This window comes from Leptonychotes weddellii, chromosome 3 (assembly GCF_054177405.1).
Source record: "Leptonychotes weddellii isolate Sample4059 chromosome 3, ASM5417740v2, whole genome shotgun sequence".
NCBI classification, from domain to species: domain Eukaryota; kingdom Metazoa; phylum Chordata; class Mammalia; order Carnivora; family Phocidae; genus Leptonychotes; species Leptonychotes weddellii.
In genome coordinates this window covers 13,728,010-13,742,088 of record NC_138371.1, presented here as the reverse complement: position 1 = coordinate 13,742,088, position 14,079 = coordinate 13,728,010, and the positions used below count along the sequence as shown (strand labels likewise).

The following is a 14,079-nucleotide window of genomic DNA, read 5'->3' as shown; positions in this document are numbered from 1 at the left end:
TGTCTGGATTAATCCTCCTAAACACACCACCACCCTACTGTTCCATCCCCTGTGGCTCCCACATCTCTTCAGGCAGCACACATTTGATATTTACTTCTCAGTGCTGCAAAGCATGCATCCTCTATTACTCCTTGCCAACATGGATATACACATTCCAAGCTTTACCAGGGTGCTGTGTTACACCATGAAAGCTTGACTATGCAATCACTAATAGGCAAATGAATTTCAAAAACAGACCCTGCCATACAATTTCAGTCCTGTGCTCTGCAGTGATACGGCTATTTTGAATTACAATTAACATTCTAGAATAAACTATGATGCCGATACATGGCAAAGACCATTTAGTTAAATCTTTTTAATTAAAAAATAAGCTTCAGAAAAAAATACAGTAATCCTATTGATACATAAGGGATATATGGGAATATATCCTATTGATACATAAGGGATATATGGGAATATATCCTATTGATACATATCAATATCCTATTGATACATAAGGGAAGCATATATCCCTTCCCTACTTGCTGGTCCTTGTCTGTCCTTCCATGTTTACATCCTCAAATCCAAATATCTTTAAACACAGCTTAAATTTCATTGCCTCCACAATGTCTGCGCAAGTGCAATAACTAATGCAGCTAGCAATAACTTGCCCTTACAGCCCAAACATTACTGAAACTTTTTAAAAGTAATTCTCACTTTTTATTTTATTTATTTTATTATTTTTTTAAAGATTTTATTTATTTATTTATTTATTTGACACAGAGAGACACAGCAAGAGAGGGAACACAAGCAGGGGGAGTGGGAGAGGGAGAAGCAGGCTTCCCGCTGAGCAGGGAGCCCGATGTGGGTGGGACAGGGAGCCCGATCCCAGGACCCTGGGATCATGACCTGAGCCGAAGGCAGACGCTTAACGACTGAGCCACCCAAGCGCCCCTCACTTTTTATTTTAAACAGTTATGCATAGGTCTTAGCCCCCCAAAGAGAGGATATGCTCTAGTCACAGGAGCCACATTTTTCAAGGCCCTAGAGCTTTGCCTTCAGAGCAACAGGCTTCAATAAAGTTGTCAAATAAACTCACATAAATTGATTCTCACAATATTCACTGAACATGGTGACAATAACATCAAGAACTATTTTTGCCTGCAAAAAAGAAAAAAGACAAATATTGTAGTCTAAAAATATATTCTCTTCACTCAGATGGAAGTGAAAACTTTAGTCTTCAAACATCTAAAAATGAAACTGTATATATACATTCTAAAAAAAGGGAGTGTGGAATAAAAACTTGTGAGCTAAAGTAGGCCTAGCCTTATCTTCAGGTGGTCTGCATTTATTCGATTCTCTGAGAGTTAACAATCCATGACTGAAACAAATCATTTGCTTCCCCTGGCCCTCTCCCTTGAGTTCACCAAGTTTTAAGAGAGACAAATGGCTAACTATGGGAGTAAACCCTATCAATCTCCTAGATCTCTGCAGCCAGTTGCCGGACTCCTGGCTCAACCACTTACTAGTAATCTGACTTTGGGCAACTTACTTACCATCTTTGTACTTTAGCATCTTCATCTGTTAAGTAGAGGTTATAAATATTTCTATATCTCATTTGGTTATTATAAGGATAAAATGTATTAATATATGAGCAATGCCTCGCACACTGTAAGGACCATACAGATTTGTTCAAGTTTTTATTTTATTTTATTTTTTTTAAAGATTTTATTTATTTATTTGAGAGAGAGAGAATGAGAGAGAGCACATGAGAAGGGGGAGGGTCAGAGGGAGAAGCAGACTCCCTGCCGAGCAGGGAGCCCGATGCGGGACTCGATCCAGGGACTCCAGGATCATGACCTGAGCCGAAGGCAGTCGCTTAACCAACTGAGCCACCCAGGCGCCCCTTGTTCAAGTTTTTAATTGAAAAAAATATTCTTAGGAAAAAATACAGTAACCTTATTGGGATATATATAGGCTTTGCTTTTATATATACTTCACTGTTTAAATATAAGCTTCAGCAAAGATATCTAAGGCCTGTTAACATATGAATTTTTTAAAAATTTGTAAATATTGTAAGCTATATTACTCTAGTATTTCTGAAGGCAAATATAGCCCATAAAAGTTATAAATGAAATACCTTACAATGGTGTCCAATCCTGTAAGATGTACTGAATGCCATTTATGGCCCTATTTCTATTTTTTTTTTTTTTTAAGATTTTATTTATTTATTTGAGAGAGAGAATGAGATAGAGACAGAGAGAGCATGAGATGGGGGAGCATCAGAGGGAGAAGCAGACTTCCTGCTGAGCAGGGAGCCCAATGCGGGACTCGATCCCGGGACTCCAGGATCATGACCTGAGCTGAAGGCAGTCGCTTAACCAACTGAGCCACTCAGGCACCCTATGGCCCTATTTCTATAGGCCAGCCTTCTCCTGCCATTCAAGCTTATCTTATTAATTTGCTTAATTGCCACATTACCATATGCCTTAACACGTATAAAGAAATTTATGCCGTAAAAAAAAAGTTTCATAGCAATCCAATCCAATATACGCAGTTACTAAAAGTGAATGAACTAGTATTCTACATATTCTAGATATCGTGTGCACAAACCCTTTATCAATTTGCTAAATAACACCTCTTTATAAGCCACTTCATTTTTAAACACTTATTACCAAGTACACACAGGTGCCAAATTACTCAGCATTTAAATTAAGCCAACTAAGATAAACAATTTATACAGCACTTACTCCATTCAGGTATATGGCTAATTCTCCCACTAGAATGAGTTCCTTCAAGTCAAGAAACATGAAACTCATTAATGCACAGCACTGGAAAGACAGGAGGTGCTCGTTAAAGAGTTGTTGATTAAATGAACACACCATAACTGAAGTACAGAATATCTGGATCTTTCTAATTTTCTAAGTTTCTGAAATATGTTCCCACCTACAAAATAAGTACTTTAAAGTTCAGCCATCTAGTCTTGGCCCAGAACTAAAATGTCCTGTCTGACCATACAAAAATGGAAATATTACCTTAGTGAAGTCAGTTCCTGTGCATTCAATAAATACATTTTTAGTATTTACGGTTATTTTGGAATGATTTCCTACAACAAACACAAAATAATAGAACAATCAGTTTCAGAAACATAGGTGCATTCTCTAAAATCTGTTTCTACATTTCACTTAGAGTACAATATAAACAGACATCTCAGTGGTAAGGTGGTAATGCAACATTTATTTTAAGCCCCCACTACAAGCAGGAGAATAGAGATAAAATAATAACAAGCCTTTACTGCATTCAGTGTGTCAGAGCTGCAGTGCCCAGCACTAAACAGAGGTTGTCTCTTCTCCTCTCCACCACAGCCCTATGACAGAGCTGCAGGCAGATCGAAGATTCAGAGCTTCCGCTCGCTGACCCTGATCACAGTCTATTAAGCAGCAAGGCTTCAACCTGGGTCTGGATCTCGCTACTCTGAAGCTCAGGTTCTGAACCACTGTAACAGCTACAGCTCAACACCTCAAGGAGGAAGAGACTCTTCCCATCGTGAATCAACTAAACCCCCTCCTCACCTCCAGAAGGGTCAACATGTATGGCTATGACATCATTAAATTTTGTAAATACATCCAAGCTGCCTCTTCAAAAGAGTCTTCAGAAATGAAATTCAGTTTAAAAGTTTTAACTATAAAACAGCAGGCAAGGCAGAATTTGAGCTTAACCAAGTTGAGCCACAGGCTAAAACCAAAATATCAATGCTCTTTAGAGGAAAATAAAAGAATCCAGAGACTGGCACCAGTAAATATCTATGTACTTATAAATATCTATACATTTAAAAGTTATATAAAAATCACCAGTAAAATGTTAATAAAAAGAACTATTACAATAAAATCTACAAAAACCGGAGATTCCTGATTAAGATTTATTTTATTTGATTGCACCAAGTCTAGAGTTCAATTCTTACAGAAATGTTGAAGGATAAGAGAAAAAAAAAATCTGATGCTTAAGAAATAACTCACCATTGATAATCGGAGGCATTGAAAGGATGACACCATTGCTATCATAGATAACTGGGTACAGGGGTTTATTTTCAATGATATGTAAATAATGTTTAAGGTGGTTGTCAGTCTGAAAAAATTAAAATTTATTTTGTATTTCTAATGCTAATTAGTTTATATACCTATCTAGTATAAAAAAAGGGGAAAAGTTAGAAAAACAATAAAACAGCCCCGTATTACAGAAAGTCCTACATTTGTCAGATTTTCTAAATATCTTAATATCCTTATATACCTCATCTCCTACTGGAGAGAGATGAGAACACAGCCAAGTCGTTTTCCAAGAGTGAAAACAGATTTGCACTGGTAAGCCTAACTTGTCTCAAGCAAAACACAAACCATCACAAAACTGTTTACATAAATAGGAAGAAAACACTGGCAAATCAGGCCAAGGATAAAAGCTTTATTTTTTCTGAATGATACTATTTTTTTTTAAGCACCATTAAGTGACTATAGAATCATTTTAACTGCTGGAATCTAAAATGCTAAATAGTAGGAGATACGACACACTGTAATACTATTTCCCACAAAAAAAACCCTACCTAAATCTTATTCTTTATGAGGTGCATGAGTTATAATTATACCCAAATATGAATATTATAATGTGCTTATGTTCTACTTCAGTGGTTCTCAATTCTAGCTGTACATTAAAAGCATCCAAAAGGTTAAAAAAGTAATAAAACTATGCCCAGGCCCCACTCTACGTCAAATGCATCAGTAGCTCTTCATTGGAGCATAGACAGTTTTTAAAAAGTACTCATTTACATCTCCCTAATTCCAAGACTTGACTCTGAAGAAATTTTCTTGATTTATGGAGAACTATTTGCATAATATAAAAAAAAATCTACCTTGTATATATTCATCAGTTCACAGGCTGTATACTCCTTGGTCTTATTTAGAGGCTTGAATTTGATATCTGAAGGTCGCTTTGCTGTATATGTAAAAGGGCCTGACAAAGTGTCCAAATCATGAGTACCAATAGCAACCAAGGCTCTTTTCCTAAATGTTGAGGGAGAGAGAAAAAGAGACCAAAAAAAAAAAAAGTTTTGAATATTCCAAAGCAGAAATTCTAGAACTAACAGACCTTATGTTTAAAAAAAAAAAAAAGATTTTTGACAATTCCCTAAAATAGCCTGTTACTATAAGACAACTTCAGAAGAGTATAATGAACAACTTCTCACAGCACTGAAAGTAATGAGAAATTCTAAAACTACTCAAAACACATTATTTCAGTAGCTACAGTTAAATTCCTTGCCACTATGCTCTCCCAAGTACTGTGTTAACCAGGACATTTTCCAAGTGAACACTCCCCCCCTCCCTGCTTTTTTTAACCCATTTCCTCTCAGAGTCCTCAAGTAAACAGATGTTTTATTAGAATAAACTACCGAATTGTTGTGGTTTTTGTATATTTTCCTAAATTTTTCTGTCACAAATCTGTATTACTTTAATCATGGAAAAAATTAAGAACAGTGAATTACACTTAAAATTTAATGTGTAAGGGAAGTTCAAAAGCTATTAATTTCATTTGTTCTACAGTTTATGTGTGAAGGATTTAAGGTAATTTTAGGAACTTACAGCAAGTTAAGATTAGGAGAGAAAGAAAAAGTAGGGATATAATACAGAGCCAGGAACAATGTTAATACTAAATTAGAATCTAAAGGCCTACAGTCTTAGCACAGCGGGTCACAAATTTGGCTCTAAGCTTTCTAAAAGACAATTCAAAAAGAAACTTGGTCAGAATTTATGGCATTCTTAAGATTTCTTAGAATTAGTTTTAGATGTATGTACAAATATATTTGAGTATTTATGCTTAAGTGCATATATACACCAAACAGATAAAATGCATTAGTAATCAAGGATTTTATTGAAGTTCATGTTACATGAATTATGAAATATTTTCAAAATTTGTAAGAAATAATTCTTAGTCATCCCTCAAGACTGATAACAAGAACTTTAAGAAATAGGATTAACTCAAAAGAACTGTTAACAAGCACAAAAGAAGTGTTAAATTACTCAATGATTTATGTGCTTACAGAAGATAACTCCAGAAATACCAGAGGTTGAAATATACAGTTGTGTAGATAAATTAACAATCGACAAATCCATGTTTTGTTTTGTTTTAAGATAGTAATGGTCCCTTAATCCTAAAACAGTACTCCCACAAAAGGTCACTGAATTTCAACTTCAAACCAATCACAAAAATAAATTCCGGATGAATCAAAGAGCTATGCATTTTGAAAAATAAGACACAAATGTACATATACTCACAGAAGAAACCACAAAAATTATTCAAAGAAAATATAGGACAACAATGTGTAAAACTGGAGGACACCCCTTGACACAAAATAAAAGAGTCCTAGGGCGCCTGGGTGGCTCAGTTGGTTAAGCGACTGCCTTCGGCTCAGGTCGTGATCCTGGAGTCCCTGGATCGAGTCCCGCATCAGGCTCCCTGCTCGGCAGGGAGTCTGCTTCTCCCTCTGACCCTCCCCCCTCTCATGCTCTCTCTCTCTATCTCATTCTCTCTCTCAAATAAATAAATAAATAAAATTTTAAAAATCTTAAAAAAAAAAATAAAAGAGTCCTAGGAAGACTGATAAATGGGACTATCCAAATCTGAAACTTTATACATCCAAAGACCCCAAAAGTCAAGACAAACTGAGAAAAGGCTTATAATTTACATATGGAAAAGGACTAATATCCCAGACATATGAAGATACACAAACTAAAAATTAGAAATCAAGATTTTAGCTATCGTACTGGCAAAAAATTTTAAAGTCTTGCTGTGAAAAAGCAGGAGAAAGCTGAAAGAACTGAGAACACTCTGCTATTGCCAACTGCAGAGATCTTGCCTAGCCTAGTGTTTCAAGTTTGAGTCTAGCTAAGTATTCAAGAGTCTTTGCCTGTAAGACAAAACCAGTCCTCAGAAAATCAAGAGCCTTATCCATAACGTAACATTCTGTGTGCAATCAAAAAGCAGTGGGCATGAGGGGCACCCAGCTGGCTCAGTCAGGAGAGTATGCAACTTTTGGTCTCAGAGTCCTAAGTTCGAGCCCCGTACAAATTGCTTAAATAAGTTTTTTTTTTTTAAAAAAAAGCACTGGACATAAGAACAGGGAAATGTGATTTCTACTCCAGACAAAACCAGTCCCTAAAATCCAATGCTAAGATGACCCAGATTTTCAAATCATCACACAAATTTTAAAGTTCCTACCATAAAAAATAATCAAAACTTATGGGGAAAATATGCACATAATGAACAGATGAGGAAATAACAGCAAAAAAAGAAACTTGTAAAAAGAAACCAAATGGATTCTAAGATGCAAAGTAAAATAACTGAAGTAAAAAATTCATTGGACACTTCTAGCCAAGATGGAGTAAGAGACTAGATTTACACTCTTGCCCGAAACCACCACAAAGGGACAAAATACAGGAAACAGTTTCATGGGTGGCACTAGACATCAGGCAATGAAAGGTAGCAATCCTTGACAGGAAATAAATGAAGTGAGCCCCACATCTGCTCCAGCTTACTGCCTGGAGGGGTTTCCACATTTTAAGTTAGGAAAGAGGGACAAGGTTGGAGATCGGCAGACTCCCTGAGTTGAGAGAAATAACTGAGAGTCTAGGGAGACCAAGACAGCTGGGGTTCGCTGGAAACGATACTAAAGTGCAGAGAGCTATGAGAATTCTGGAGATCTGCGGAGGGTACCCCTCAAGTGTTTGGCTGAGTACTGATCAGTGCACGCATGTGAGGAAATTACCTGCGGCCATGGAAAGACTCAATGGAGGAACGATGTTCACACAGACTGAAAACCTCACTACTTCATGTGGGAATGGATCAAGTAGGCAGAAGGGTCTTGCCTCAATACTAGCAATTAGCCCTACACAGAATAGTGCTCAGAACAGTGCTTAATCAATGGAGGGAAAAAAAGTCAATAAAACCAAAAGCTGGTTCTTTGAAAAGATCAATATACTGATAAAACTCCAGCCACCCTCCCTTGATCAAGGGAAAAAAAGTGAAAAAAGTGGTATCACTACTAATACTAGATATTAAAAGGATTAATAAGAGAACATCGTGAACAACTTAATGCCAATACATTTGCTAATGTAAACAAAATGAATATATTCCTTGAAAAACACAAGTTTCCAAAGCTCATGCAAGAGATTAATTAGGATTTACTAGCAGGTAAGGACTCTGGCACACCACAGTGTTAGGCAGGGATTTATTTCTCCCCTTTCAAAAAGCTCATGATTTCCACAAATACCATATAAACAGACCTTAAAGCTGAATTAAGTGAGGAAATGCCTTCCAATTTAGATAAAAATAGATTCTTCAAATTAACAAAGTCCAGAACAGATAATCGGCCTCAACCACTTATTAGCTTGTCAGAAATCTATTTTGTTCATTTGAGGTATTTAAATTCTTATTGTTTTGCTTATTAGCAAGCTAATAAATAGACTATTTTTATAAAAGAACAGGAATATTATTTAGATTCTGAAAAAGTTTCTTTTACCACATAAAGATGTTTCTGGAAATGGAGGCCTACTGATGTTTTATTTTTAAAACATTCCACCCCAGAAGAAAACGTCCAGGGTCCCCTCCAACCCTGTCCCTAGCCCATCACTTACATAGAAGCCTCTTCAATCTCCAGTATACCAAACTGCAATTACTACAATAAAAACTCTATTTTTACTCAAGATACCAATAAAAGTTAATCATACTTCTTGATCAGCATGAGATATGCTGATGTATTTCAGGACCAATACAAAAAAAACTTGATATGTTAGCTAAAAGCTTAATGTTTATCAGTAAATCTATGATTTCCTTCAGGATTTCTTAAATAATGAGGTTAGTTCAAAGACTCCCATTGTTACCTTCCTTGACCTTTAGGAGTTCAGGAATTATATGTTTGAAGATCAGTGCATCAAAGGAGCCCATGGGAAACGATGGATAGTAATGTTGAATAGGAGTAAGAAAATTGAGTTATTTAAAAGTCTCAAGTTTCATCTGTAAATTTATAATTATACTCAAAAAGTGACAACAAGCCAAAAATTTTTCCATTTTAAAATGACAGGTCATACTTCAAACTACCATCATTTAACATTTAGTAGTATAATCCACTACTAATAATTTGAACCAAACAACAAAAGCACAAACATAAAAACCAAGAAAATCTCTAGGAATAGCTATTTCTTGTCTATGCAGTATGCCAAATAGAGCTCTTATTTCTCCATGCATTCACTGTTAGTAACAGAAACAAAAAGCTATCTGGTAAAATGTAAACTTATTTAAATTTAGTTAAGCAAATTAAACTCTTGTTACTCACATATTAATTTAGAAATGCTCTGAAAAAATCTGCAGAGAGAAAGGAAGGAGGGAGGGAAACAGGGAGAGAAAAAGGGGTAAAAAGGAAAAAAGAGGGGAAGGGACAGAGGAAGGCAAGGAGGAAAAATGCAACCACAAACCTGCAAATGTTCTGATGTAATTTCTCCTGGAGTTCCATGAAGCTGTCATATCGATCTTTAGTGAACTTTATATTTCGGAGAACTGCTGCCACAGCATAAGGACGTATTTTAGCTGTCTGAAGTTCATTGTATCATTAGAGATTGTCCATACCTGGGCTTTTCTCATAACATCTTGTGAAAGAAAGTTAGCTGCACTCTTGATACTATTGCAAATTTGCAAAAAAGCATATATATTTCATTTAATCAGATAGTGGTGACAAGAGACAAAGTCACCCTTCTCGTGGAATGTACATTTCAGTAAAATTTCTGAAAATTTACTAACCAGAAAAAATTAACCTGTAAGTAGTTTGCTCATAGTTGATATTTTACCAAAATAATGTTCCCCCAAAGTTTCTTTAAACTTTATTAATATACCACAACTTAATTCTATCTCAAAGTTTTTTAAATAAACACCTGGTGTTATTTTCCAAAGTTATCCAGGAAAACAAATGCTTTGCTTTCACCAATAAATGAAAGGGAACAAATTGACAGTTTTTAAGAGCTAGAGGCTAAATATATGTCCATTTTTGGCAAATGGTCAAAGAAAATTATATTTGGCAGAAGGATCAGGTTTGTACCTGTTCCCTACCCACCTTACAAATATATACACAAAGGAAACTTTCTAAAAAGGAAAATAAGAATTTAGTCTTATTACCTCTTCAGTGATGATCAATTTCTGGATTTCTCCATTAGGCATTACCCGTTTATACACTGGAGCCTTTATCCTAAAAGGAAATTAAACTTGATTTTTAACCAAAACATTTAATAAGCTCCATTCTGTGTAAAAGTACAAAAAATGAATAGAGCTAAGACAATAAATAGGCTGAAGTTACAGCAAATCAGATTTAGGCTGAATATTAAAACAAAATGCAAACTTTCTAACACTTAAGGTAGTCCAAAAATGGTATAGGATGCCTCATGGTAAGAAGTGTCCGGTCACTTGAGGATCAGCAGAGGCTAGAAAACCACTAAGCAACCATATAGGGGGTATTTAATTCAGCTGAGGGGCTGGATTTGTTAACTTTTTTTTTTTAGATTCGATAACCTTTAAAGCTTTATTCCAACCATGAGATTCTGAGCTTCTAAGAAAAATAGGGTTTATTAAAAATACAGATTGCCTGGTCCCATCTGGACCTACTGAATCAGGATATTCAAATGAAAGGCCAAGGAAAGGTACATTTTGAAGGCATAGTCCAGGTAATTCTTATCAGGAGAGATTGGGAACTACTGTTTCAATTCAGTGCTTCTCAAAAACCTTAATGTGCTCACAGTCAAGTGGGGAATTTGTTAAACCACAGACTCATTCAATAGGTCTTGAGTAGAGGCTGAGATTCTGCATTTCTAACAAGCTCTCAGGTGATAAAGAGGATGCTGATCCACAGACCATACTTTGAGTAGCAAAAGGGTTAAGTCACTTTCCTAATCCTGTCTGATCATTTTTAAAAATGAGGAGTAGAAAACTCTAATGAAGCAGGTTTGGAACATACACTCTAAGGGATCATCCCTGGCCCTAAAATATGAGGGTCTGATTGTCACAGAACCAACTGAGTCACCTTCCAAATTTTAACCACCTAAACCAAATGCCTAATTATCACCCTTTCACCCATACCCATCAGTCACCTGAAACCTCACAGGTTCAGTCTAGCCCATCGGCCAGAGGCTCTCATTCTTTCGCAACTGACCAGATGATATGTCATCGAAAGCAAAAATAATTATTTTTGCTAGGTGTTATGTTTCACCTCTTTTCACTTCATATATTCATTACTTTCTGTATTCATGAATAGTTGGAAGGGGACTTAAAAATATTCATTATAAATTAGGAGACTGAGGGATGCCTGGGTACCTCAGTCGGCTAAGCATCTGACTCTTGATTTGGGCTCAGGTCATGATCTCAGAGTTGTGAGACTGAGCCCCATGTCGGGTTCCACACAGGGTCATGGAGTCTCCTTAAGATTCTCTCTCTCCCTCTGCGCTCCCCTACCCCCACCCAGCACTAGCAGGTGCATGCTCTCTCTCAAAAAAAAAAAAAAAAAATTAGAAGATTGAAACTAGAGGCCAATTAACTTGTCCAAGATCAGAGAGCCATCATAAGATTTTCAGTTTTCCAGCTAGGAAGCTCCATTCCTGAGCTTCCTTAGAGTTCTTAAGCAAACAGCATACAAAGTTTTGCCACCTCTACTTTCCTCCCAACCTTTAACAAATCCAACTAGTCATCTATTTCTATTGGATTACTGAGGATGTTCACATGAACGCACTAAAAAATTTTATAAACCATAAAATCCTTAACCACTCCAGTTTTAAAAAGTTCCCCAGATGGAAGGCTAGGACTCAGTACGCAAATTTTTAAATGGCTAAAATATGCATGAATCTTACTCTCCAACCCTCCCTCTAAGCAAAGCTAAAGCTGTGTACCTGCCCAACAAGTTCTTTTCTAAGGACTTAAAGAGGATTGCTGATAATAACAGGCAAAAGAAATCTAACTGAGCAAAGTATTTAATAAACATATTCTCTTACCTTTCTTTGAAGACTTGAAATCCTCGAACCAATCCTTCCAAACACAGGAGATCATATCTATTGGCAGGGACGTCAATTTTGTAAAGAACAACATCAGAGGCTCCCTCTGCCTTTTCATTACCTTGTTCCTTACTTATGATTTCTTTCTCAGAAGTCTAAAACAAGTCCAAAAAAATAAAGCGAAATAAATCTAAATTCTTTGGAAAAAGTTGACAGGGCTATAAAGTAGTAACTACAGGGGCTCCTGGGTGGCCCAGTTGGTCGAGCATCAGGGTCTTGGTTTCAGCTAAGGTCAGGAATGATCTCTTTCTCTCTCAAGTAAAATAAATAGATCTTTTTTAAAGAAAGGAGTAAATACATTATACATGTTCTTTTCTGCAATAAAACATGTTTATTATATCTGCAACAAAAACATTAAATGTTATAATCACAGCAACAAAAAATACTCAATATTCTGCTGAGTTCAGACATCTAGCATACTCAGTCATTTCAGAACAGCACTAACTCCTCTAAAGCAAGGGTCAGCAAACTATGGTCCACTGGCCAAAATCATACCTGCCACCTATTTTTGTTAAGTTTTAATGGAACATCACCAGGCCCATTTGTTTACATGTTATCTACTGTGACTTACATACTGTAACAGCTGAGTTGTGATAGAGAGTACACTACCTACAAGGCTTACGATCTGGACCTCTACAAAAAGAGTTTACCCATCTCAGATTTAAAAGAAAATACCACCACCAAGTACAAAGAGCAACAACAAGGAAAAGTGTCAAAGAGGCAAAGTAAAAATGATTCACCAAATAAATATGACTTCTTACAATGACTCTAAAAGTTAAATCCAGTAGGCACCCAAGCCTAGAAGCAACATGAGAATGAGAGGAACACTAAAAAAAAAAAGGAGGAAAAAAAAAAAAAAACTGAAGCGATCAGAACTGTGGTGTAAATTGGGAGAGATTATACGCACAATGGGAAGCGACCTAATGACAGTAAAGGTATAGAGAGCAGTAAGAATAAAGGCAACCAAAAAGAGAGAAGAAACACTAGAATAATTTTAATGCAGTAGCCAAAAGCTTAGAATATCTTCATCACCACATTATAGCAGAGAATAACAGATTTTTTTAATATTTTTACTTTTTGTCTTTTTTTAATTTTATTTTATTATGTTATATTAATCACCATACATCATTAGTTTTTGATGTAGTGTTCCATGATTCATTGTTTGCATAGAACACCCAGTGCTCCATGCAGAGCGTGCCCTCCTTAATACCCGCACCAGGCTAACCCATCCTCCCACCCCCTCCCCTCTAGAACCCTCAGTTTGTTTCTCAGAGTCCATAGTCTCTCATGGTTCGTCTCCCCCTCTGATTTCCCCCCTTCATTCTTCCCCTCCTGCTATCTTTTTTTTTTTTTTTTAACATGATGTATTATTTGTTTCAGAGGTACAGGTCTGTGATTCATCAGTCTTACACAATTCACAGCGTTCACCATAGCACATACCCTCCCCAATGTCTATCACCCAGCCACCCCATCCCTCCCACCCCCCACCACTCCAGCAACCCTCAGTTTGTTTCCTGAGATTAAGAATTCCTCATATCAGTGAGATTATATGATACATGTCTTCCTCTGATTGACTTATTTCGCTTAGCATAATACCCTCTAGTTCCATCCACATCGCTGCAAATGGCAAGATTTCGTGGGGTTTTTTTGATGGCTGCATAATATTCCATTGTGTGTGTGTGTGTACATATATATATATATATATATATACCACATTTTCTTTATCCAGTCATCTATTGATGGACATCTTGGCTCTTTCCACAGTTTGGCGATTGTGGACATTGCTGCTATAAACACTAGGGTGCACATACCCCTTTGGATCACATTTGTATCTTTGGGGTGAACACCCAGTAGTGCAATTGCTGGGTCATAGGGTAGCTCTACTTTCACCTTTCTGAGGAACCTCCATACTGTTTTCCAGAGTGGCTGCACCAGCTTGCATTCCCACCAACAGTGTAGGAGGGTTCCCCTT

General features: G+C 36.5%; 1 protein-coding gene across 2 annotated transcripts in view; it reads right to left on the bottom strand.

Annotated features, from left to right (window-relative positions):
- FARSB (phenylalanyl-tRNA synthetase subunit beta) overlaps window positions 1-14,079 on the bottom strand; it is a 65,247-nt gene that overhangs the window by 40,354 nt on the left and 10,814 nt on the right. For both annotated transcript variants that reach the window (XM_081813508.1, XM_081813509.1), the window contains 7 exons: window positions 12,048-12,202; window positions 10,189-10,258; window positions 9,495-9,610; window positions 4,880-5,030; window positions 3,996-4,104; window positions 3,015-3,085; window positions 1,079-1,140 (listed from right to left, as the gene is read on the bottom strand). In XM_081813508.1, the coding sequence (XP_081669634.1) occupies window positions 1,079-1,140; window positions 3,015-3,085; window positions 3,996-4,104; window positions 4,880-5,030; window positions 9,495-9,610; window positions 10,189-10,258; window positions 12,048-12,202 (734 nt within the window). The remainder of the gene's footprint in view (window positions 1-1,078; window positions 1,141-3,014; window positions 3,086-3,995; window positions 4,105-4,879; window positions 5,031-9,494; window positions 9,611-10,188; window positions 10,259-12,047; window positions 12,203-14,079) is intronic.